General features: G+C 39.6%; 1 protein-coding gene across 1 annotated transcript; it reads right to left on the bottom strand.

The window, feature by feature from the left end:
• Positions 1–823: 823 nt before the first annotated feature.
• LOC112913379 (cell cycle control protein 50C-like) lies at positions 824–27,737 on the bottom strand. The gene is made up of 7 exons (XM_025989927.2): positions 24,667–27,737; positions 19,364–19,474; positions 12,044–12,145; positions 10,943–11,030; positions 10,407–10,547; positions 5,462–5,671; positions 824–2,597 (listed from the first exon to the last, which is right to left on the bottom strand). The coding sequence occupies exons 1-7, from the start codon at positions 24,895–24,897 to the stop codon at positions 2,407–2,409; spliced, it is 1,074 nt and encodes a 357-aa protein (XP_025845712.2). The 5' UTR covers positions 24,898–27,737; the 3' UTR covers positions 824–2,406.

The following is a 27,737-nucleotide window of genomic DNA, read 5'->3' as shown; positions in this document are numbered from 1 at the left end:
ACTGAAATAAAAATTTTAAATGATATTAATAGACAGTAAAATTTAAATAGAACACATTTAATACTTTTTGTTTATTTTTAATATATTCATCTATTTGGTTTAATATAAAACAATATTTTACCCCCAAGTTTTTTTTAGAAGATTTTTTATTTTTCAGTAATCTGTACACCCAACATGGGGCTTCAGCTTGGAACCCCACAATCCACTCACCAAGCCAGCCAGGCGCACCCCTCCACCTCAAAATTTAGTTTTAAAAAATTGATAGACTGAGTAAAGCAGACTGCCTTTTATAATGTGAGTGGTTGCATCCAATCACTTAAAAGCCTGAAGAGAAAAAAAGGCTGACCTCTCTTGAGCCAAAAGGCATTCTCCTGGACACAGACTTCAGGATTCATCTGCAACACCCACTCTTCCTGGTTCCTCCAGTGGGCCATCTTTTGGCTTGAACTACAACTCCTTCGTGAACCTCCAGCCTGTTCAGCCTCCTGCATCAGATTTTGCACTTGCCAAGGGTGTGTGTGCACACATACACACTGTTTTTCTGGAGAACTGTGACAAATACAGCATTCTATATGCTGACAAACAAAACTGAGACACGGCAAAGGTGTTCATACCTTTTTCCAATCAGCACCATAACCGAGAAGGCACTAGAAGGTGAGATCTGAGGTCAACGGTCTGGTGTAGGTGTGAGCTGTGTTCTTTCTTTGCCCTCTGCTTGGATAGTTCACCTAACTTGAGAACAATTGCCCAGGAGACAAGAACAGTGCCAACCCCTAGTATATTAATTTTCTATGACCACTGTAGCAAATTACCACACACTCAGTGCTTAAAACCACATAAATTTATTCTCTTAGAGTTCTGAGGGTCAGAAGTCTCAAATCAAGATGGCAGCAAGACTTCTGGGGAGGATGTTTCTTGCTTTTTTTCAGCTTCTGGAGGCTGCTTACATTCTGTGTGTCACAGTGCCTTTCTTGCATCACTCCAATCTCTTGCCTTCATTGCCACATTCCTGCTACTCTCCTGATTTCCTGCTTCTCTTATAAGGACTCCCACAATTACATTGAGCCCACCCAGGTCATCCAGGATGCCATCCCCACACAATACCCTTAATTTAATCTCACCTGCAAAGGCTCTTTTGACATCTAAGGTAACATTTACTGGTTCTGGGATTGGGCCATTGGTACCTTTGGGGTGGGAGGTAGTAAGGCCTTATTTGGCTTACCACACCTGGATACCAGAAGTCACAGGTTACAGATGGAAGGTGAGATAGGGGAGGGATTCTTATATTTCAGAGTTGGAACTTGAAATTTTGTCTTTTTGGGAAAATACTAAACTATTTGGTGAATGCAGGAAGTTGCAACAAAGAAATGCTTTCTTGGCTGCTAAAGATACAAATATGTATCAGTACTGTATTTTTCTTTAACAATAAAAATTCTTCTAGGGAATTTTTCACGGAGTAAAGCTTCCTCCATCTTAAAAAAGAAATATAAACATGCTTTTTAAAGTAAAGCATTCAGATCTGTGCACACAAATCTGTGGGGACTCTTCCCCTGGCAGCTTTACCAAGTACTTTGTTCAGTCTCCTTTATAGGGATTCAAACATTTTAAGATGAACCCTGAGAAGCTCCCTCAACACACAGAATTTAAGTATCATAAATACATCATTTGCATTCTAGAATATGTCATCCCAAGTTTGAGAATTGTTTTGTGCCCTTAAATGCTGAATACAACTTTTGAGAGAAGCAGTAACTTTCAGGGCTTCCCTCTTGGTTATATGAATAACTTCAGGGAGCTCTCTGGCCTTTCTTTTTGGTATATTGTTGTATTGTGGGTGCTCTGGGCACTCCACGATCTTTGCTTGGTATATTCTTAGCAGAGAAAACTTAGTTTTGAGTCCACAGAAAGGAGAGAACATTGAATAAATCAGTTTACAAAAATCATCCTGATTGCTCAATACGATGCTCAACAATTGTTAGAAAGTATGTAATTTGGAGGTGATGAAGACTCATGGTCCGAGGTTAAGAGGATTCACCTAATCCCAGGGACCCCACCTTACTTTTGTCTAATGATGGTACTGTCTCCTAGGCATTCACCTACCATTAGGCACAAGGGCTTCAAATAAATACCAGAGACTTGGTTCAGAATTCAAGGATGATTTATCTTCCCCATTCCAAGGACATTTTACTATACATGACTATGCCTTCTCCTTCTCCCCTTTTTCCCTTTCTCCCTCCTCAACTCTGAATTTCTCATTGTTTATTTATCTGGGATTGTACTTGGTCAGTCAATCCAGTTCCCCTTGATAAAATATCCTTATCATTTTGAGCCTTGTCAGAAATCTTTGACTCTCTTAGTTACTTCATTGTCAATTTCTGTGTTTTCTGCTTTTCTTCTTAAAACTTGACTTTAGTCCTGGATGAAGAGCATTTTCTTTTTTTTCAGCATCAGGTGAATGGCCATCATGGAAAAGGAGGCCAACCATGTTACTGCTCCTGTCACTGTGTAGGCAAGACCTAAAAAAAGGCTGCTGCCTCCGCTCCATGTCAAGGTGGAAAGAACAACTGATTTTTCTCCTTTGAACCTGGTTACCGGAAAATCTAAGATGAGAAGACCTGTTAAGGATCTATTTCAACACTTCTCAGCTCTACCATTGTACATCCTAAATATATTAGACTGAACCATATAAAATCGTTGTGTTTGTAGGTAAAAAAAAAATTGAATGTTCAACTTCATATTGTCTAGTCTTTACCAAGTAGTATGATGTATCTTGCTTGAATGAAATTAAGTAAAAATGAGCCTTTCCTCTATATAGTTGTAATCTATAAAAGAGATTCTGACGCAAATATATCAGACTGACTTACAGAGAACTAAAAACTGGACAAATATATTTAATTTCCTTTGGCAGACCCAAGGAAATTAAGAGAATACAGATGTGCTTTACAGCAAACCTAAATTTTTGTTTACCAATCAGGAGTCTATGTCCCTCATAGACTAAGGTTTGCATTTCTACCATAGAGAAACTTCTTCAAGTCTAGTGAAGAGAAGAAAAATAACAAGATCAATGGCAAAACATTTTTTGGTGGGAAAGCTAAAGGTGGTGCATTCATTTGGGTTTTGAAAAGGCAAACATCCCTCACTGCTGGAGAGAGTATGTTTGAAGTGGGTTTGCTATCGTTAGCATTTTAATGATGTCATTTTGATTATGCATGTGGCCTGAGTTTTTTAAACATCTGGTGCTTTTGTAAACCAAACTAATAAACAAATAAAGACTTCTCGTAGCAACGGCACAGGACAGCAGCATTTCCCAGCAAAGCTCTTAAAAGGCCTCAAATCACTTGGCAACATGCGATTTAAAGGCACAAGGAAACTTCTTAGGAAATAAGTTCTCTCTTTTTTTTCCATCAAAATTCCTCACTGTCACCAGGTCCTTGGGTGCTTGACCCACCTGCCTGTTCTCTCTTCCCTCATTTCCATTAAGAAGGCCTTTTGCTCATACACAGAACATCTTTTTCCCTTTAGCAGCGGTGGGTGTTTGCTGCAGCTCAGATTTAGTTTTTCTCCTTGCACAGCAGTCAGGCCAGGAGGCAAGCTGGGTATCACTGCTACCAGGGCTCAGTTCGGGAAGTGCAAGCATAGGACTGAAGCTCAGGATCTAGCTTCTGCCTGGAAGGTTTAGACTTGACAGTCATCAGCCGTAAAATATGACTGTGAATGAAGTCACCCAAGGAGAGCCTGTCTCCAGAGGAGAAACAGAATGTCTCCTTTGTTTGGAACATGGCCTCCCTGAAAGTCTCCCTCAACTCAAAACTTCCTGTCATGCATTGTGAGCAGTATATGATAGGTTTTTTTCTTGTTTTATGATTGCAACTATAACTGCTTTACTGATAAGGGAATCATGGACAAAGTTGGGATTGGAAGGTCTAATTTGGGAGACCACTGTCAAGCAACTTTTAATCACAAATTTTTGAGGGGCTTGCTGAAATCCTATTAAAAAGGTAATATTCTATGGTTTACTCTTTGATCCGTATGTATAATGCTGCATAAGAGAAACCAGTTTGTTGTTTTTGTTTTCATTTCTCCCTAAATTTCATTTTCAGTTCATTTTCATTTCTCCCTAAATGTGCTTAGGGAACTGAAGGCAGATTTCTCCCTAAATTTCACTTAAGGAGAAATCAAAATGAACGAACTGAAGACAAACTGTACTCCTGATCATGAACAAAAAGGAGACAACAGCAGAAGCAGAAATGGTGTCACATCAGTGGGGACATCTCTGACTGAGGAATGTTCCCCTTCCATCAGAATCGAGATGTCTACACTCTAGGATAGAAAAGAAAAGATGGAGCAGAGAACTGGAGCACATGCAGTCACTGAGTTATTCCAAATCATTTCTCATTCAAGCTCCCTGAGAGGTAAAGAAACTAAGGAGGTAGATAGTTTTGGGTTAAGATCCTCTGGCCTGCTGGAGGTCCCATGAACCCAGTAGTCCCAGTCAGTAGCCCTGAGACGCTACAGGAAGTGCTGATGCCTAATTGGGCTTATGCCTCAAAGTTATGTACAAGCCCTGGAAGTGTCTGCCTCAGGGAGAATTAGGATGACACTTTTAAATAAAGTCTGACAATGACAGTTAGTATAAATTGTGTGTAAATATATGATTTTTTAAGGACAGTATTTGGTGTCATTTTGAAGTTAAGTCTTTTTAAGCCAAGAGTTACATTTGTATTTTTTAATTAAGTGAAAAAATTCAGAATCTCACAAGAAAGCATGTGTCTCTTAACTTGGACTTTAGGTCCATAACCAAGGCACCGACTCCTACTAGCTAGCTCTGTATTAGAGGGAGGAAAGAACACAGTGTCTTCGGAAAGAGCTTGTAGCATGCCTCACGTGGGTTGGATGAACTGCACCTGGATCTTGAGTCCAGGGCTCCTTCGGTCTATACTTTCATTTAGAATAAAAGGTTCTACAGTGTCTTTCAGTTTTCATTATTTTTAGCACATATTCTAAATTTACTACTTATCAAGTTGTTCTCTCTTATTTCCATGGTCCTCCACCTCATCCCATCCTACAGAGCAGTCTTCTCTTCTCTGTTACAGATCTCTAGGCCCACTGGTATTTAATCTTTTTTGGGGGGAAAAAATAGTCCTTCCTTATTTATCCACCCTACTTACCTGATACTGCAATTAACTGTTATTTCTAAAAAAAAAAAAAAAAAAAAAAAAGTATGCAGTTGATTATATAAAGTTGAGACAAACAGCTCTATGGTGACAAGTGACAATATTATCTATAAGAGAATTATATATTTCTTCTGTACATACACACACACACACACACACACACACACACATACACACACAGACCAGATTGTAGACTAGAAAAGTACAAAACGAAATAATTCAATAACAAATACCCAGACGGACACTGATTTTCCTTCATCCTCAGGAAGAAGAGTGGTATAAAAGGATACTATAGGTAATGTTGAAACTATAGTTACCAGCAGGCAAGCCTTCAATAAAGTACTGTATTCGATTGAGTCGACGGTACAGTTTTTTGAAAGTGGGAAAGGCGGCTGTCCGCATCCACACAATGAAGTCCTCATTGAGGAAGCCATTGTTTCCTGGATCCTCTTCATCTAGTTCATAGACAGGCTTAGACCAGTATGGGGGTTTTGTGGTCCCTGTGGGAAGAAAATCATTGACATGGTTGAAATTTCTACACCCTTCAGTTTTCCTTAGAATAGAGAGAATGAAATAACTTGGCATTTTTTGAGGAAAGAGAAATAAAAATGAAGACTTTAAAAAACTGTGTGTAAGCTACCTACAAATGCAACCATTAAAAATAATGGATTATAAAAACTCTCAGGAAATGTGGGGGAAATAATGATGATTTGTCATAGAGTTAAAAAAGAAGAGAATATCAAATTACATGTATATTATGGGTCCAACTATATTAAATGCATATAAAGCATTGAAAAAGTAGAGCAAAATGATAATAGTGGTTGTATTCAGGGATAGCATCATAGAGACTGTATTTTCTTTAGCTTTACTAGTAATTTAAAGACAGGAAATTAAAACAAGATATGATCATTCCATCTAAAATTTGGGTAAGAGGTAAAGAAAAAAGTGACAATTAATGACGCAGTGGAAATAGGAACTCCTGTACACAGCAAATAGATGTGTGGATCAATAATACCCCTGGCAATCTAGGAACATGCATCAAAAGCTTTAATATATTTCGCATATATTTTGGCCTGGAAATTCTACTTCTAGAAATGTATTCTAAGGAAATATTCATGTATGTGCATGAAGATTGTGTCAAATAGATACTCTTTTCAGCAATGTGCCTAAGAGCTCGAAGTTGGAAGTAAGGAAGAGGAACTGGTAAATGGGAGGAGGCAGAGAGCAAAGGTGTAAACCTGTTCTAAAGCCAGAAGGCCTAGGAGGTTTGGGTATTGAAGGAATGCTAGAAGCACAGGGTGCAGGGCCAGGGCCAGGAAATGGGTCTGTTGAGAGTTTACTTTCATTCTCACACTTCCCACTTTAGCATGATGGGCTTGTCTGTCCCTCCTACTCTGCAGCAGACTCTTCAGTTTCGTGTCTTCCTAATTTCTTTTCCACTGGCATTTAGTCTAGTGCCTGGCACATAGCAGGCTTTCAATAAATGCTTGCTAAAGGAATGAGTGATTCCAATTAAAGCTGACAGAAGTTGATAATAAAAACCATACTGAATTTTAAAGAACTAGTCAATAAGAGAAAATAGTTTAGTGAGCTTTTTAGTTCTAGACAATTGGTTCTAGTATTTGTAGAATCCAAAATGCAAAGGAGAAAACCACCCTTTCTCAACTCGATTGACTGAACTATTTTCTTTTAAAATAAATCCAGTCTTGTTTTCTAAGCATGGGCTCTGGTACTTGTAAAAGCAAGTGCTAAGTTTGGTTGGATTAATCTGTTAAAGTATGTTTATACACTTAAATTTCCTCTGGAAAAATCCTTCGCTGAAGAAACTTCCTCTGCAAATATTGGGAACTTACCTATTTTAGCCCTTCCCAAAACTTTAATCACTGTTGGTAGAAGAATTTTGATAAAGATTGAAATTGCCTTTGGTACCTCCACTGTGGACCTCACCCTCTCTCTATTTTAGCTAGAGCTCATGTCCCAAGACAACATGTCCTATAGGACATTGACAGTCTAATCACCTAGGGAGCTTGTAAAAAATGGAAGTTTAAGCATGCCTTTCCTACCAACTCCTGAACCTGCTTCATCCCATGTCCAGAGAATATGAAAAGTGTGGTGTTAAGAGGCACCAACTTTTTTCATTTTCCAAATTAGGTCACTTGTATTTATCCACTCATTCAACAATAAGCATTTCTTGATTGCTCACTATGTATCAAGCACCAGGGATATGAAACTTCCTAATTTCCTCAAGGAATTCACAGACTGAAGTGGGGATGACAGGTATTCAAATAGATAATACATAATGTGGTAACTCTTCAGAAAAGGTAATAACAAAGTGTAGCAGGAGATGACAGAAAGGACCCTTTGCCTAGTAGGCCAGAGGTTATGTGGCAAGACGAAACAATAGAATGTTGCCAAGTTCCTTTCAAAAACTAGGAATTCAATCACAGGTACAGTGACCCTATATGCCAGTTTGTCTAAGTAGGCCCGGCTTATGTCTGTTGTCTGTTATCCCATCTGACTTAGCATTTATTCCAAACAAATAATGTACATATAATTTCATCCTTTCACCTTCCAGCCATGGTCTTAGCTAGTAGCATGTAAAATACCTATGTGCAGTGAATGGAGTGCTTGCTCTAACATGTGATTAATGTAAGATAACCACGGATCCTTTCAATCAAAACATAACATACTCCTGTGACCCCTACCAGCTGTTTGACCACTCCAGCCAGTTAGGTCACAGCCTGTCTTGGCCTGTGAGATGCATGACACTGCCAGCCTACATATTAGTGGGATCAGTGGAAAACGTGGGAAATTATAGGTTATGTTATACATATGTGACATAGCGTAGGAAATAGATGTGAATGGTCTTGCTGAGAGTAGGTTTGAACTCTGTTGCAACTGTGGTTTTATAATTTATTATACGGTACAAATATATAACTATTTTATTGTTTGGTATCAGCTTTTATTAGCTAGTAAGTCCTTTTAGCTATAAAAAGCTGAAAAATGGAACATGTATATTTAATGTAAAGTTAAGAACAGTTTTTTGAGAAAGTTGATGAATATTTCACTTGCAGTGTTGGTTGACATTTATCACACAAGGGAAACATTGTGATATCAATGACCAAGTGAAAATTAAAAGACATAAATCTGCTGAAGAACAATAGAATGTACTTCAGAAGTTTGTGGCTATTTTTTTAAAGAGTATATCCAAAGACAATGCTTTGCCTCAGGTAGCTATAGAAGGTCCACTTATATGTCATTATGTGAGCATGACTTTTCATCTAGGTCAAGTGAGCTTCCTTCTAGTTTTACTTCTTTATTAGATTTTTTTTTTTTGTAATCAAAGAAAACCTTTAACGTGTTACCTCCATTAGTACAAAAAGAACTGTGTGTACAGTTAAATGAGGCCAGTTTTACATCAGTGTCTTCAAATGCTTCAAAACAGAAAATCAGTTAAATTAATTATAATAATGGTTTGATTTTTTTGGTTTGATTTTTCATAGAATCAAAGCAAAGCTTTTTGATATTCAATCTTGAAAGATAAAGCCTCTAACAGTATAATAAATATTACTATAAGTTCAGTTTAAAAATTCAAAAATCAAGTGTAGATTTTTGGTTTTGTAGTGATAACATAAATACAAATTTGGTGGAGCACAACATCAGAATCAAGATAATGTTCTTAATAAATTGAGAAATTTACAGATCAATGTACTTAAACTTGGTTGTGGTACATACATAATTTATATCTAAACAAGCTACCATAATTTACTAATTAAAAGAGCTATAGTTGCACAAACTTAAATATTTTTGTATATTCACAGAGAAACTGAACTGTAAAATTTTTATAATAATATGGATGGAAAATAAAATAAATTCTTTAGGATGGTAGTATATGTGGTTTATCTTTGCTATGTATCATCAATTAGAATTTTAGAAAGGTTTGAGCCTTTGAAGAACTATTTTGTATATCAAATGATGTATCCTACAATCATCCCAAACTTTTTTGGTAAATGAGCTCTCTAACTTTTGGTTGAATTTTATTCAAAATAGCTTACAAATTTTAAACAGTGTTCAAAGTATGGAATGCCAAAAAAACTTTAGCTTTTGATTTAGTGATTTGTAATTACTGAAAGCCAGTCTTGCAAACAAGAAGATATTAAAATTTACCCCATGAAAACAAGGGAATAATTGAACATATTATATAATTAGAGTTCAAAATGTGGACAAATTTAATTTTTAAAATTTACAACTGTACTTTAGAATATTTCAATTTCAGTGAAAACTCTTTTGATGGAACTCCTATTTTTAACTGGATAAAATTTTTTCTGTACCAAAATGAAATGATCTCAAGTTTTAAGATTTTGTAGCATCTAAATTTAGGAATACACTTAGAAGAATCAGAGATTGAAAAAAATGTAAAGTAAAACAACAGTGCCTATGAAAATATTTACTATTGAAATACTAGCATATTTAATACAAAAAAATTGAAAATGTAAAAGAGAAGAAAGAATTAAAGGTGCCAACAGTGTCAATTTGATTAACCACAAAGTTCAGCTTCAAAAACGACTGCAGATAATTTTGTGAAAAATCAAAAATAATATTTTAATAAAACATTTTTAAAAATAATAAAATAACATATCATTAGAAAAATACAGAGGCATGAAGACAGATATGGCCAAGAAACTGATTAAAATATGTGACTATCTATCCAGAATAATTATTCTGCTTATCTTTTAATGTTTAAATAATAAAGTAGGTTTTTTTTTTAGTTGGCTTAATATACACGGTTATGTAATTTTAATTTTTGAAAGAGTCGCATTTTAGAATAGTTTGTAATGGAATTATTTTACAGGTCCACCAATATGGTAATGCCAATTTACTGATCAATAAATACAAATTTCAAATAAATACATAACTTTCGTTATTCTAGTGCTCCCATTCACTCTCAAAAGTGTACCGGTTTGGACAATAAATTACATAGTCACCCTAATTATAGATGAAGCAATAAGTTTCTTAAAACACTTCCTTTTTCCTGAGGTAAACTGAAAGGAACCAGAGCACCAATCATTTTATGTTTCTGAAGGATACGTGATGGAGGAGTCCACAGGTAGGGAAAGTCAGAGCAAAAACGGAGGTCAGCATGAAAGTAAAGAAGGAGGTATCATAAACATTTCCTCACACATAAAAATTAAACTATAAAGAGAGAAGAATATTTAATTAATATATGGGTCTTACCTGCAAATGCACTAGAAAGATTAATGGAACTTGGATTCTGAAACTTGACATACTTATCTGTCCACCAGGTAATTTTACTTCTTAGCATTGGGACTTCGATGGGTATAGATGAATTAAGGTTGTATGAAAGAATAATAGTATCTGCAAGGAAATTAAAAATTGTGCTGAGATGCAAGCAAGCATTTTTGCCCACTTCAAAGTACAAAACCAGACACAGATGAAAAACAGGGTTTTAGCAGACTCTCAATATGCCTACATGCAATAGATGTTGGAATTCCAAGACTAGTCTTTTTCTTGCCAAGGCCCCAATTATTGGAAAATACTCTCAAGCTCCATTTAGCTCATGTTCCATAACTACCTCAAATCTCTGGTAAGGGAGAGCTTATTTGCAAATGAAATACCATAAGTCAGTGGATAATGTATACAAAAAAAATTTTTTTTGAATTACTACTCAGTTGCAGAGGTAGTTTTCTGGACATTTAGGTTATTACATGCTTATGAAAAGTCACACCATGGAGACAGGAAAAGTCACCTACCATTGAATATGCTGTTGGCAATAGCACCACAAGGAGCTATGGGGGTCCCATCATGGGAGTTGCTAAATGGAGCACAGTTTCCAACATCCTGGATGTAAGATGATACAGTAAAAAAGAAATGCTGTGGTAAACTCTCTTAGAATGTTAAAAGTGAGAACACTGGCAATGTAAATCAACCCACACTAATTTATTGACGCATGACAAGATTACGGACTGCTACCTGCTTTTCCCAGACTTCTGGTTCACTTATACTAGGAAATTTTTGTGTTTTGGAAATTGTGCGTGTGTGTGTATGTGTGTGTGTGTGTGTGTGTGTGTGTGTGTGTACTCCCCCCCCCCCCCTCCATTAACAACACATAACAGACCAAATATGCAGGAAGGAACTTACTTTGTGGGCTCTGCCAAATATCACACTAAGCATACGCTGGAATACATTTTTAAATCTTTTTTAATTGAAGTGTAATTCATATTCTGAAAACTATACAAATGGTGGTGAGTTTATATACTTGATGACTTATCACAGGAAATCCATCCATCTAACTACCAGGATATATTTTTAAAAGAGTAGTTGCTAAACAATCATTTGATTATCACTTTTATCCAATAATCTCAATATAGAAAAGGTTTCCTTCTAGCTTTTTTTTTGCTAGCATGCTGAGTGTCATTTATTAAGAATCAAATTTTATTATCATAGGAGTGAAAGCGTATTTAATGAAACCAAAGGCTTTTAATCGATCAAGTAGGGCTCAATTTCTTTAAACTTGGCTGGAGCGAAGTCCTCAATTATACGAAGGATAATGGTAGCTATACCGGGAACTGGACTGAGACCAAACGCTCAAGGTTACTATTAAAATGATGCATGAAAGGATAACCATTTAATTGGACAATATTCACATCCTGTTCTGAAGAGGGAAACCACTCCTCTCAATAGCAGATATACTGAATACCCAGTCCCTTCAATTTATTCAAGAATGAAATGAGCATTCCTTTCTTATAAAACTTAAGGTTTTTAGTTCATTTTCCCATACCCTCTTTTTAGACTTAAAGATCCACCTGTTTTTTTTTTTTAAGAGTATTATACGAAATTAAATAAAGCCTTACCTTTAAGTCTGTACCCAGCAGTTGGCTATTACTTCTGGATAGAATATATTGATAGAGATTCTGATAGAAACCATACAATTTGTAGTACATATAAACATTACCCTGTAAAAGAGAAAAGCAAGAATAAGGAGTAAGAAGAATTAACTGGAATATTAACAAACATGGACAGAATTTTTAAAAAGATTTTATTTATTTACTCATGACAGAGAGAGAGAGAGAGAGAGAGAGAAGCAGGCCCCATGCGGGGAGCCTGACGTGGGACTCGATGCCGGGTCTCCAGAATCACACCCTGGGCCGAAAGCGGTGCTAAACCGCTGAGCCACCGAGGCTGCCCTGTACAGAATTTTTATAGTAAAAAGCACCACAGAAAAAACTGATGGGAACTGTAAATTTCTTTATATCAAGCAGAAATTATTTTTAAAAATTAGTACTGGAATATCCTCACCTACAAAGAATTATTAAAATCACCAAATAACTTTTCAATGTTTTTTGTAAGGGCTACGGTGCTCCTGCCATGAAAAAAAATTTAAAACCAGGTTTTGCATTCTCAATATATAAAACTGATGTTAGAAATAGTATTATTTCCTAGCAATACCAGAAACAGTGCTTTGCCTAGGGCTTGTGGTAGGCATCAAAGTCATGATTTCAAACCAAATCCTTGAACACACTTGAAGTTGGAGCCACTGAGCATATTTGGGTGCATGTGAAAGGCATGAGATTAGCTCCCTGTGGTCTGGCTCCAGGGTTTTTTGTCTTTTTCATCCCTAGGATCCAGCATAGTATCTGGCACACTGCACTTGCTCAAGAAATGGTGAACCATTTGTTATGGATCAAAAAGAGGGAATAGAATAGTTCACGGATCTGAAAGAAAGGTGACTTTCACCTTAGCAAATAAGAAGCCTTGTTGCCATGAGAGATGGTCTTTTTCATGTGTGGTACCCTCTGAAGCTGTGTAATCATAGGCTACCATCACGTTTACCTTCATGGTGACGTACCAACGTTCTCTAGGCAGATTTGACACAGATTTTACTAACAGCACATATGATGCAAATGGAAATGCTCAATATGGCTGTTTATAATTAATATACTATCTCCAAAATGATGGAAGGTCGGCATCCAAAAATATGAAGGCCTTTATTAAGTGCTCCCCATATGTTAGGTGCCATATTCAGTGCTAGGAATACAAATGTATTCCTTTACAATCTCCTGAGTCAATCGATTTTCTTATACTATGAAAACAGGACACCTTGGAAAGTCTTATCTAGTTTTACCCCAAGGACATGTAAGAGGATGGGTATGGAAAATGTGAGCTGGTACTCAGGGTAAGCTAGAAATAAAGGTCATGGTAAGTGTGGCCATCTACAGAAAACAGCAAAGGCCAAAGAACTTAGTCACCTGTAAGAGGAGAGTGTGTGGGACATGAGAGGGAGGGATGTTGGGTCATGACAAGGAGACAGGTTACAACATCATAAACAGGAGAGCATGGGTGTGAAGACAAACCAGCCAGGCATAGCTGGAATGACTGATGACATGTCCTCATCCAATGAGGGAACCTCCACTGTTGACACATAACTAGAGAAAATATGAAACCCACAGAGTGGAATTCACCATACATTTTCTTGGAAACTAAAAAGAGAATTTTACTTACCCAAAGTGATACAGTCACATAAATGACAAAATAAACAGGCAGAGAACACTCACCACACTAGGGACAGAAGTGTTTTAATAACTTTTTTTTCAGTGATTCCTTTGTCCAAGATTTAGCTTAACAAGGCCTCCCAGATCATCATCTTTTTTATTGGTCCTAGAGGCACAAGGCATTTTATGGCGTTTCTTCTCTTTAAATTCAGTGGCAGTCTGTGCAAGATTCCTAGTTTAAGGCAGTCTTGCATGAATTCATTCTCTAGCATGTGTAATGTGTGCTAACTGGTGAACCGAAGGCTCTGTGGTTGAACTAACTAGTTTGGTTGAATTTTTATGAGAAAGTCTGCCTGAAAGGAATGGTTAGCAGCTGGTAACATTTATTTGACTTAAAGGTTTCAAAGCACATAGACAGATGGAAACTGAACCCCTTTAAGATTTTATCTTCTGGACTTTTTCTTCAAAAATTTAAGTACTCTGAGCCTCCAAGAAATAATTGACTCTGCTGCACTTTGATTTTAGACTTTTGATTTCCATAACTGTGAGAGAATAGTTTTCTATTAAGCGTCCCCCCACTTCTGGCCAGAATTAAACAACACTAACTTTTTTTTCAATTGAAGTATAATTGATACACAATGGTACATTAGCTTCAGGTGTCCAAGGCAGTGATTTCACAAAGTCTATATATTATGCTGTGCTTCTCACAAGTGTAGCTGCCATCTGTCACCATACAACGCCATTGACTATATTCCCTATGATGTACCTTTCATCCTCATGGCTTATTCAGTACATAACTGGAAGCCTGTATCTCTTCCCACTCTCCTTCACCTATTCTGGCCATGTCCCCACTCTCTCCCCTCTGGCCACCACCAGCTTGTTCTCTGTGTTTATGAGTCTGTTCCTGATTTTTAAGCAATACTAAGTTTTACTTTTGGGGAGCAGCACAGTGAGTTGCGGAAGACAGAAAAGGGCATACCTGTGGAGAACTGGAGTTCTGACCTCTAAGAACACACATATAAAACTTTCCTCATTGACTTTATGTAGCTATCCCTTATAATCCAAGAACAACTCAGTAATTTCCTTATAGTTTATGTATCTGACTTGCTCACGTAATTGTTTAGCACTAGCCATAATCAATATGGATGTATTCAGAATATTGTTAATGCCAACACCCTTTCATTTGGATCAACAGAGAAGTAAGAAAGGGTCACATAAAATCAAAGCTTCCTAGAACATAAAGCCATACAACTTAGCATTTTATCTTTCCTCCATTTATTTAATCTTTCAACAAATATTTTCTGAGAATCTACCACATAAATATACTATGTTATATACTGTGGAGAAGGGAAGATTCCTATTTTCTTTTTATTATTATTATTATTATTTATTATTATTTATTCATGAGAGACACAGAGAGAGAGACAGAGACACAGGCGAGGGAGAAGCAGGCTCCCTGCAGGGAGCCCGATATGGGACTCGATCCCAGGACTCCAGGATCATGCCCTGGGCTGAAGGCAGGTGCCAAACTGCTAAGCCACCCAGGGATCCCCCAAGATTCATATTTTCATTCAGCAAACCTACAGTGTGCCAGGCATGATTATTGGTGCTTGGGATACAACACAGAGCTGGACAATAAGCAATACATAACATATCAATAAAGCCTACACTGACTCTGGGATCAATCATAACAAGTTAACAAGGATCAGGGGCATCACAAGAGTGGGGTAAGTAGACAGGCTGCAGTATGCAACAGGACGTCCAGGGTAGGCCTTATTGAGGTGAGGGTTGAACCAACACCTGAAGTAGGGCAGTTAGCCAAGTGACTATCAGGTACAGGGGGCCAGCAAGAGAATGCCTCACTTGTTTAGTGAGTGAGGAGTCCAGCGTGGTGGGTGTGCGGCTAGGGGAAGAGAATGAAGGGATTAGGTCAAAGAGGAAATAAGAAGCCCAATCATGTAAAGCCTTGTAGAGCCTTAGGCTTTTTCACTGAGTGGAAAGGGGAGTCATGACAGGGATTATTTTTTTAAGTTTATTTATTTAGTTTTGAGTATCTCTATACCCAACATGGGACTCAAACTCATGACTCTGAGATCAAGAGTTGCATGCTCTCCCAATTGAGCCAGCCAGTGCACTCAATGTGGGGATTTCTGAGTAAAGGAATAACATATGACTTAGGCTTTAAAAAAGCTTACTCTGGGGGCACGTAGGTGGCACAGTCAGTTGAACAGCTGATTCTCGGTTTTTGGCTCAGGTTCTGATCTCAGGGTCATGAGATTGAGCCCTGTGTTGGGCTCTGTGCTCAGCACAGAGTTGATTGAGACTCCTTCTCCCTCTGCCCCTCCCTTCTCAAATAAATCTTAAAAAAAACCCCACAAACCTCACTCTGGCTGCTATGTTGAGACATGAATATAAGCAGGGAGACCTGTTAGGAGGCTATTTCAGAAATCTAAGTGAGACGTGAATATAGCACAGAGCTGGGTGGTAGCAGAAATGGGAGAAGTGGACAGACACTGGATATGTTTTGAAGGTGGACGCAACAGGATGGATTGGATGTGAGGGAATAAAAGGGGTTAGAAATGACTCCTAGGTTTTTGACCTGAGCACCAGAAGGATGGAGTTGTTTTCAACTGAGATTGAGAAGTCTTTGGATGGATTAGTTTTTTTTTTTGTTGTTTGGGGGAGGGCAGTGCAGTGGATAAGGGGAGAAGTGGAAACTAGAAATTCAGTTTTGGAGATGCTGCACCTCAGATATTTATTAGACACCCACATAGGAAGGCAGCTGGAAATACAAGTGTGGATTTGGAAGAGACATTTGGGCTAGAGATATAAAATGGTGTTGGTAATAGAGGTAGATGACATTTCCAAAAAAGTGAATGCAGTTAGAGAGGAGGAGACTAGAGTGCTGCCCATCTCAACATAAGGAGTTTGGGGAAAACAGGAAGAACAGCCAAAGGAACTGAGGAATGGCAACCAGGGGGCTAGGAGGAAAACCTAGTGTAGTATCTTGAAAGCCAAGAGAAGAAAGTGTTCAAGGATGAGGGAATGGTCACCTATGTCCAATGAGTGACAAGGCACTAAGGACTGACTGCTGAATTTATCGACATGGAAGTCTTGGGCTTCCTTGCAATTTCACTGAGTGGGAATCTTTCTGATTGGAGTGGGTTTAAGAGAGAATGAGAAAGGAGGACTTAGAAGTAGCCAAGATAGACAACTCTCTGCTAATGGGAGGTAAGAAATGGGCAAATAGCCAGCAGGGAGATGGGGAGACTAGAAGGCCGGTTTGCTTGTTTGAAGATAAGGGAAATTGTCCGTATGCTGGGAAAGATTGAGTAGAAAGAAAAACTAATGATATTGGAGAGGACAGAACTCCTGAGTTAAGTCTTGCCTTATAAAGGCAAGAAAAGATGGCATCTATGTACCAGTGGGGATAAGCCTTCAGATAGGAGCAGGGACAGTTTACTTATGGTTAAGGAGGGGGTGGTGTTGAGCATGTAGTGCAGATACTTGGGAGAAGGTAGTTGTGTAACATGCCAAGCATGGTTCCGTGCTCCAGGAGGTTCCTATAAGTAGAGGAAATGAGTCCACAGGATTTTAGGACAGAAGTGATTATAGTAAGGTAATCAGAAGAATGGAAACAGTGCTCCCAGGATACCAATGTGGACAAACCGTTGCTGAGACAAAACAAGGAGGCGCAAGGAATGCTGAGGGATGTTAGGGGTTTAAAACAAGTAGCAGTGAGTGGGGAGACTTCCAGAAACATAGAGAGTTGTATTGTGGGAAAGCAAGTTGGTCAGTTGGCAGGAGTCCAAGGTCTCCTTCTTCCTCCATCTTTTTATGAAAAGGTAGCTGGGCCTCAGGTGGTTAAAGAGTAATCTGAGAGTGCTCTTTTGGGGGCAGGGAGGGTGGTGAATTTATTTTGCAAATAACGGCTGGTTTAAAGTAGGGGAAGCCAAAGGCTAGGAGTGCAGTTAGGTAGCTCTGATACTGGACCAGGAGGCCTGAATTGAGGCAGTGCCAAAAAAAAAAAAAAAAAAAAAAAAAAAAAAAAAAAAAGAAGAAGAAGGGGACAGGAGACACCTGGGTGGCTCAGTGGTTGAGTGTCTGCCTTTGACTCAGGTTGTGATCCTAGGGTCCTGGGACTGAGTTCCACATTGGGCTCCCCGAGGAGCCTACCTCTCCCTCTGCCTATGTCTCTGACTCTCTCTCTGTCTATCATGAATAAATAAATAAAATCTTAAAAAAAATGAAGGGGACAGGGTGGTTGGAGAGATCGATTGAAGTACAGTGTCTACATATGAGAGGCTTAGATGAAAAAGGAATAGGCAGGGTAAAGTCAAAGAGGAAAGTCTGGAGTCTTGGTGAAGGGCTCTTTACCAGAAAGGGCAGTGAGGAGGGTTTTCCAGAAGATGATGATGAGTCTGGTTTGGGAGCAGCTGAGTTTGAGGGCCTCGAACTGGGAGATTCCAGGGGGAAGCTCAAGAGGAGGCCTGCCGATGCTTAGATTCATCCCATGCGGAGTCATCTACGATGGGAAGGGAGGGGGACCAACCAGGTCAGGGAGGAGGATACTGCAGGGGGAGAGGTGTGGAGTCCAGAGGACAGCTCAGGATCTTTGAGGAGTCGAAGGGAATACAGTTTTTTATTTATTTGATTAAGTCTTGACTACCAGGTAAGACTGTGGAGGCCCTGAAAAGATGCCTCTGAGGTCTCCTAGTACAGTGACGGTAATTGAGGGATGACCCCAGCTGTCATGCTCTGAAATCATCCTGTGTTTGCACCAAGGCCATGCTGCCCCTGGATGTTTCCAATGGCCAAGCACAGCAGGGATACTGAGGCAGGCTCCTTCAGGGACTCTCTGTTCTTTGCTGCAATTTTCTGAAGAATGCACTGCAGCCTAAGACCCTTCTTCCTAACTTCCTCCCTTCCTTCTCCCCTTCCCTTTTCTTCACAGGGGTGAGGGCTGTGTTGTAGTCTGACAGCTCTCCCAGCCTCCTCTGGCTCTCTCTCCATTTTCCCTCACAGGAAGTTCCCCCAATAAATCTCTTGCACGTCTAATCTTGTCTTGGCATCTGCTTCTCAGAGGACCTGGACTAACACGAGACTTTAATCAGCCCAAGAGCAGGGACTTCTTTTAATATTTCTTTGGCATTTCTCACAGTGCCTGACAGCCAGGCCAAGAGTTGCCTTAGGGATTAGGCAATTGCAAACACAGAGTGACTTGGGGGATAGAGGTGGGAGGGGAGGATGGGGGGACCTAAGGAGAGTCCCAGCAGGTGTGTGACCCCCGACACTAACTTTGTCCAAGTCACTTAACCTCTCAGCCCATTAATTTTCTCTCTATAAAATGAGTGGTTAGATTCAATGATCTCTATGGTCTCCTCTGCTACTGACATTTGGAATAAAACCTGTCTGATTGATATTAAGAATTATGTTACAAAGCTCAGTAGGTAGAGAGTCTGGAAACTTAGAAACAAAGAAGAATAACATTCCAAAGGAAAAAAGTAGGGGGAGAGTCGTGCATGAACCCAACACTTTGTAAGGTCCCTCACCAGTATTCTGCTTTATTTTTTGTATTTTCAGTTCTGGAAAGCACTTGGTGGAAATCATGAACTTACTGCCAAGTATGAAATAGGAGTAGATCAGTGTACAGCTAACGGAAGGCTCTTGAATTTCACTTACCTTCATTGTCTCTGAAAGGTAAAAGGGGATAGAGCAGGTGCATTCTTTGTCAAAATTAGTGGCATCTTCTCGGAGTTCTGCACAATTTGCACAGATTTTTGTGTATTTGACCTATTAGGCAGGGAAAAGAACAATGACTAATTAAAAATTACATGAGTACACATTTTAAAAATCAAGCCCTGAGTCCATCTAAGTCTTCAAGCTCTCTGTGTCAAGGGCATGAACTCTTGGACATGACTGAAGGATAGCACACTGCTGGGGACAAAGTGTTTCTGCAGATGCTTGGGAGGAATGGGCCTTTTTACAGTCTCTCATTTTGGGACCTGGCAGTATTTTGCCACTGACCTGGAATTCAGTGTTTCTATTGTATGTTTATGTAACCTGTTGTGATGTAGGCTTATGTCTAGATCATAAAGAGGTGTCATTAGGAAAGTATTAGTCAGTGACTCATGAGAACTGGGCCTACAGCCTGAAGCTAATCAGCTTTATGATGAAGTCACTTCAGTTTTTCCATTCTATTGTATGGAAAGTATTTATACTAATCAATGTTTCTACATGACATCTAGAGGAAGTTACTAAAAAGGACCAAACACAAAGAAGTACTTCCAAAATGTAGGGCTATTGATACTTGTGGAATAATTCGGATTTTAAAATGTTACCACATTCTGCTTTTTCAAAGTTAAATTCTGTACAAAATGGTATAGTGGACTCTTTACAAAAGGGTGGTGTGTTTCAAATGAGCAAATCTTATGAGCTCTGGCTAAGAGCCTCAGCTGTGTAAAGATACAGCTGGAAGAAGCTTAACGAAGGAAGGCTCACAGAGAGACCACAGAGGCTGTGCATTTCCCTTCTGCTCTTCCTTCACTGTGTTGAAGAATAATTAGATGATGGGAATGGGGAAGAGTGAGAAAGCAAGGGAGTGTCCTTTTCCTTGGTAAACTGCCAACAGGATTTAGGATTCTTTGGGAGGGAAGACTAACAAGAAAGACAGGATTTTTTAAATCCTTGCAAACCACTGGGAGTTTTGAAGCCAAATAAGCAGTGTTAGTACTAAATTAAAGATTAGCCAAAAAGTCTACTCAATTGTACTGAGATGCTTATATTTCCTTAAATAATTCTTTATTGTATGTATGTATGTATGTATGTATGAAGTCATTCTTTAAATACACAGCAAGGCTTGAAATGTTAATTTGGACAAGACTGATGCCCTTTCTATCTGTGAAACTGGATTCTAATTTTTAAAGAGCTTTAAAGAACAGGGCTGTATCATCACTGACAGCACACTGAACTGTAACTGAGGAACAGGTTTGGGTACAGCCAGTCTATGACCCTATGTTAAATACTTAACCTCCAGACCTCACATTTTGTTCATCAGCAATTAATTCATCTTTGAGCTTGTTGTAGTACCATTCATTGTATCCCATGGATTCCTGTTGGGGTTCTCTTAATGCATAATTAGAAAAAAATGTGTTTCATGGTCAAATGCTTTCTAGCTCTAAAAAGTTTATGGGGTCGCCAAACTACAGAAGCAGCCCAGGTGTCCACAGACTGATGAATGGATAAAGAAGAGGCGATACATATATATACAAATAAATACAATGGAATGTTAGTCATCAAAAAGAATGAAATCTTGCCACTTACAATAACATGGATGGAACTAGATGAAACTTTTTTTTTTTCTTTTTTTTTTTTTGCAAAGCTCAAAGGGTGGAGGCAGGGGTGGAAGCTACCAAGGTGGAACGGGAGGGGTGGCCCTGGGCTGGGCTGCCTGTCCCGGCGCCAGAAGAAGGGTGAGGCTCCCCCCAGAGACAGGCAGGAAGCACCCGGGGACGCCGCAGGGGAGCAGAGCCCTGCAGAAGCCCCAGCCGTACCCAGCCCGGCCCGGGGGCTGGCATGCCCGGGAGCTGGGCCCGTGGCGAGTCTTTCACCAGGAGGGCCTCCCTCCCACCCCAGATCTGGGTCCTCTTTTTGTAAGATTGTAAGATTTTTGTAAGATTTTATTTATGTTTGTTTATTTTGAGTGTGAGTGGGAGGAGGGGCAGAGGAGGAGGGGGAGAGGATCTCAAGCAGATGCCACTGAACTTGGAGCCTGACTCAGGACTCGATCTCACGACCCTGAGATTATGACCTGAGCCGAAATTAAGAGACGCTTAACTGACTGAGCCATTCAGGTGCCCCTGAAGCTAGAGGGTATTATGCTAAGTGAACTAAGTCAGTCAGAGAAAGACAAATACCATACATATGATTTCACTCATAATGGAATTTAAGAAAGAAAACAAATGTGCCAGGACGCCTGAGTGGCTCAGTGGTAGAGTGTCTGCCTTCAGTTCAGGGTATGATCCCAGGGTCCTGGGATGGAGCCCTGCATCAGGCTCCCCGCAGGGAGCCTCTGCCTATGTCTCTGCCTCTCTCTCTCTGTCTCTCATGAATAAATAAAATCTTAAAAAAAAAAGAGAACAAGTGTGCAAAGTAAAAAAAGAGAGAGAGAGAGAGAGAGAGAAACAAAGACACAGACTCTTTTTTTTTTTAATTTTTTTTTTTTAGTTTTTATTTATTTATGATAGTCACACAGAGAGAGAGAGAGGCAGAGACACAGGCAGAGGGAGAAGCAGGTTCCATGCACCGGGAGCCTGACATGGGATTCGATCCCGGGTCTCCAGGATCGCGCCCTGGGCCAAAGGCAGGCGCCAAACCGCTGCGCCACCCAGGGATCCCAAGACACAGACTCTTAACTATAGAGAACAAACTAGTGGTTACCAGAGGGAAGGAAAGTAGGGGGATGGGTAAAATAGGTGATTGAAGAGTATATTTACCATGATGGAAAAAATAATAATAAAACAAATTTTTACAAGGAAAACACATCTCTGATCTACTGTCTCAGGTGGCCTTGTAAACCTATAGTTCTAAAATGATAGCAAAGATCACAGTCTGCTTGCTCCTCATAGAATTTTGGAGAAGTGGGAATGATCATTCTTGTTCCAAGTGAACTGGAAAAAGGTCACTTCCTTGTTGTGGCCCAGGGCTAAGTGAGAAGAGGAAAGCCACTCAGAACTCTTTTACTAGGTCTGTGCTTGATCACACTGGCCTGAGTAGGCACTTCATCTTATCAACTAATATAATGAAAAAAGTCCACATGCAAAAGAGAATCTCACTATTATAGTGGTTTCTGATTTTCCTGTATGAAAGCAAAATGTTAGGAATAGTCCTGTCTGAAATGACCAGAAAAAATAGTCTATTGGAAAAATCTCCTTAACATGATAAAAATCACTCTGTTCAAAGTTGTTTGTAGATTGGCCTTAGTGGACCATGGAGTAAGATTCCCTTCACAAGCATGAGGTGACATTATTTGGCAATGGCTGCCATCTTAATGGAGGCTGCACTTTACAGTGGGTGAGGTGATAACCAGAAGGAAAGAGGCAAGGAGGACATGGAAAGGGGGGAAAGAAACCAGAAAGAAAGGGGTTGGTGAAGAAGAGAATAGAAAAGTAAATAGGATGAACTGCTTGTAGAAATGAGTACCAAACTCATAAGCCACTTAATTTTGCTAATGCTCTTCAAAAGGCAAGTTTAATTTTCTCTTGCCATTTTGCATTTGCCACTTGGTGGGGCCTGGTGGTTTACATCTCACACTGGAGGACTCAAAAGGACTTAAGGGCATTTAATTTCCGGAGATAAACTGCTGGGAGTTGGGAGCAGAAAGTATAAAATGGAAAGCCATTTGAGTAGTGTTGTTTGGTAAGAGGAGTGAGACCTGAAATGGTGTTTTCCTCTTTATTTTATTTTATTTTATTTTATTTTATTTTATTTTATTTACGTATTTTAAAAAATATTTTATTTATTTATTCATGAGAGACACAGAGAGAGAGGCAGAGACATAGGCAGAGGGAGAAGCAGGCTCCCTGTAGGGAGACTGATGTGGGACTCAATCCCAGGACTCTGGGGTCATGACCTGAGCCAAAGGCAGATGCTCAACCACTGAGCCACCCAAGTGTCCCTGTGTTTTCCTCTTTAAAGTCCTCACTATTTGCCCTAACCCATTCTTTCAATAAGTTTGTGCCTATTATGTAAAGGGCAATGTGCAAGGAAGGGTTGTGGATGTGGTGAACAAGGCAACCATGGCCGAGCTCTGTTTGTACCACACACTACACCTCACCTATCATTAGGTCATTGAGGGCAGGACTCAACTCTTACTTACCTTATTCATTTGCAAGCCCAAAACAACTCTTAGCACTTTCAGACACTCATGGATGTTAAGTCGGTGTTGACAGACTTGGCCTTCATAACTTTGCTGCTAACCATGTCAGGAGAGGGAATAGATCAGCTCTCTGTGGCTGCCTTCAGAGTGGAGGTCATAGTTTGGGATGCCCCGTAATCAGCTCAGAGCTGATCTGAATTAAACATCTGCTTAATTTCTTAGACCGGATGCGGGCAAGGCTGATCTAATCTTAGGCCCAACTATTATGTCTTCTCTCCAGACCAGCTTCTTGGATTCTCATCCTCTAACAGCTTGTTGATCAAATTGTCAAAGTCTTATAATGGAGGGAGGGTATGCCCTTAAGCTTCAGCTCTTCTCAGTCTTGAGGAGATTTTAGTTAATTTTGCTATGTATCCTTAAGAGGCCAGAAAGATTCTAGTTCTTGCCTTTCCTAGATTGAAGTAATCATCTCAGAGGGAGTTCACTTGCAAAGAGAAAAACACAATGCTTGAAAGTGTGACAAACTGAAGACCTCTATCTTGGTCTCTTCACTTTTTTTTATCAATATGATTCACGGGCATCTGGCAGTCATTTGACCCTGCCTCTCCTCCTGCCTCTATCAATCCTTGGTCAGTACCGTCAGCTTAAAAAGCTTCTGACTTTGCCAGGCTCCTGTAAATGAACAGCTGGGCAGACCAGTGTGAGAGTGATTGTCCTCAAGAGGGAGTCAGGATGAACAAAGCCAACATACACAGAGGCTGCCACCATCTGCACTGGCTAACTGAGAAAACGGATGTTCCTGTCTCATGTACTGCGGGGCTGTGTTCTCTAACTAATCACTCATTTATAGCCCCAAAGCTGAAAAGTCTTAGAACCTGCACTAAAGGGGATCCCTGGGTGGCTCAACGGTTGAGTGTCTGATCCTGGCATGATCGGCCAAGGGCATGATCCCGGGGTCCTGGGATCAAATCCCGCATCGGGCTCCCTGCGTGGAGTCTGCTTCTCCCTCTGCCTGTGTCTCTGCCTCTCTCTCTCTCTCTCATGAATAAATAAAATCTTAAAAAAAAAAAAAAAAGAACCTGCACTAACAATGTAAGATGGGACAAACCTCTATCTCCTTGATACTCTTTGCAGACAGAATGAGGATGATGCCCATCCCGAGGCAGAACGCTCCCGCGGCGAAGAAGCCAGAGAGGATTCCGGTGGCTGAGAGCTGGAGCCGGTAGGCGGGCAACTGCTGCTGCTTCAGGGCAGTGTTGTCTGGCACTCTGGACTGGTAGTCCTCGGATATCCTCTTCATTTTGGTCCTGCAGGTGACTGAGATATACTCTTCAGACATTTAAAACATTATTATGGGGAATCCCTGGGTGGCTCGATGGTTGAGCATCTGCCTTCAGCTCAGGGCGTGATCCTGGGGTCCTGGGATCGAGTCCCATGTCAGGCTCCCTGAATGGAGCCTGCTTCTCCCTCTGCCTCTCTCTCTCTCTTATGAATAAATAAATAAAATCTTTTTAAAAAAATAAAACATTATTATTTGTAGTAATACTACATCACAGTAATGCTAGACTATGAATTATAGGAACTTTCCTTTGTAGTTGTAGAATTTCTGCTTCCCAGAAATTATTCCTTAACTAAACCTGATATTCAGCAGGAACACAGCTCTCTTCAATCAGTCATTGGTATATTTTACTTGAGGCTCAAAAATGTGCGCCAAATGCTATGCCTAGGAGGAACAGGCCCCGGCAGGGTCTGCAGAGACCAACATCTGGTGACATTGGGAAGCAGTTGTAACAGGCTATTTCTGGGATGTGGTGACTAATTCAAGGCAAGCCCTTCCTGAAAGGGGGAAAAAGGATTTATCTTTGAGAGCTTGCCTAAAGCCTTGGAGATTAATACAAAAAATAAAAGTTAGGGCTATTTTTTTTCCAAATATGGCTTCTTTTAACATAAATATAAACTAAGTTGGAGAAATGTTCTCAGATTACAGCTAACTTTGCTACCTGTGATAATGAGGAAGAAGGAAGCAAACAGGGTTTGTAGAGCACAGATGTCTAATATTAGCAGCTGCCAATTTTTTCATCCATAAGAAAGACTCCAGTAGAAAATACACATTAAAAACATCTCCTCCAAACTTTTTCCAAGCATATGTTTTGGAGTAGCTCAAATGAGGCAAGAAAAAGGAAGAGGAAGATAGATAATTGGTTAAATGTTCAATATTACAATATGGTTTTATTGGTTTGATTTGGGGTTTTTACTCATTTATCAGAAATCCCCTAACCTTTCATTAGACTGCTAATAATTAATTCCTTTCCTTTAAAGTGTATTTAAGATATAGAATCAGGTTTTTTTTAAAAAACGGCAAGTTTCTAATCCCCCTTTTTTCATTAACATTAGGCAGAGAAGCCATGTTGGACTATTTTTATTTTTATCTTATTTCATTTTCTTAAGAGATGGGGCAGAAGGAGAGGGAGAGAGAGAATCTTAAGCAGACTCCACATCCAGCGTGGAGCCTGATGTGGGGATTGATCTCCTAACTCTGAGACCATGACCTGGGCCAAAATCAAGAGTCAGATGCTTAAGTGACTGAGCTACCCAGGCACCTGTGGATTATTTTTATATTAAAGAAGGCAAATGACTTTGGCAGGTATACCTAGTTTAAAAGAACACAAAATAAATGCAAATACTTAGATTAGGTGGTATTCAATTCAGAGCAAAGCTTCCCACTTGCAAAATTGTGAAAAGCAAGTATCAGGGGGGAAATTTTCAACATATCACTTGAATCTAGCTTGGAGATGGTGACAAGTATGGCTGCTGGTATCAGCTTTGTATGAGAAGATGGCAGCAAACATTTCTAATTCACATCTACTATTTGTTTTACTAAAGAAACACAAGAACTTGGATTTAAAAGGCAGCAACAGTCCACAAATTAGATTATATGTGCACAGTTGGCCTACAAAATAATCAGGTATGTTTGCCATCTGGGTGCTTGGTCCAACCTTGGGTGGGATTATACTACATAGATAACACCTAGCCAAGGGCCATTATAGTAACAAATCTGTGAGAACAGAATTTCTTAGGTTTTTTTATAAAACAACAAAACAAACTAACCAAAATCTTAAAGTAGAAGGAACTTTCATTTAGTATATTAGGGTTCTCCAGAGAAAATTAATTGGAGGTATGTAAAGATATTTTTTAGAAGGAATTGGCTCACATGGTTATGGAGAAGGCTGGAAAGTCCAAAATCTGTACAGCTGATGTCTCAGTTTGAGCCTAAGGCCAAAAGGTGCTGTAAAATCAGGAAGAGTTGAGGTCCCAGTTTGAAAGCTTTCAGACAGGGAAGAGCCAATGTTTCAGTTGGAATCAGAATTCCCTCTTATGGGGGTGGGGGAGGCAGTTTATGGCGGGTGTGTAGGGGGTGGGCAGTGTCAAACTTTTGTTCTATTTAGGCTTTCAACTGACAGGATGAGCCCCAACCACATTAGGGAGGCAATCTGCTTTATCAAGTGCACCCATTTAAATGCTAATCTCATCCAAAAATACCCTCACAGAAACACTCTGGATAGTATCTGCTCAACTATCTGGACAACCTCTGGCCCAGTCAAGTTGAAACATAAAATTAACCATCACAGGTAGTAGGTGAACACATTTCTGGGGCAACATTCTTGAGATATAATAGATCACATTTTATAGGTACTTCTATATTTACGTATTTCTCTTCTAATTAAACCTACTTCAAGCATACAAATATACTTCATATACTCTGCTTTTCAAGTTTCTAAAACTGGATTTCCTTAACCTCAGTACTACTGATTAATATTTTGGGCCAGATACTTCTTTATTGTGGGGTTGTTCTGTAGGATTGTAGGACGTTGAGCAGTATCCTTGGCTAGAGGGTACTTACTACCTACTAAATAAATGCCGGTCATAACTCCCCACTAGATGTTAGTAGTATCCTCTCAGTTATGACAACCAAACATGTCTCTGGACATAGCAAATGGCTCCCAAGGGCCAAATTTGCCCCTAGTTGAAGATCCACAATTCTAGATATGGATATGACAATTTGTTAGCAGCTGTTATATTGTGATAATATTGGAAATTTTAGAGAGTGATTTTTTAAAGTCCTTGCTTTCATTTCTCTCTAATGCTGTGTAGATAGCTTCCCAAGGGATTACCAGATAT

Source organism: Vulpes vulpes, chromosome 1 (assembly GCF_048418805.1).
Source record: "Vulpes vulpes isolate BD-2025 chromosome 1, VulVul3, whole genome shotgun sequence".
In the NCBI taxonomy this organism is placed as follows: domain Eukaryota; kingdom Metazoa; phylum Chordata; class Mammalia; order Carnivora; family Canidae; genus Vulpes; species Vulpes vulpes.
Note: the sequence above shows the minus strand (reverse complement) of the source record. Positions and strands in the feature narration are given on the sequence as shown.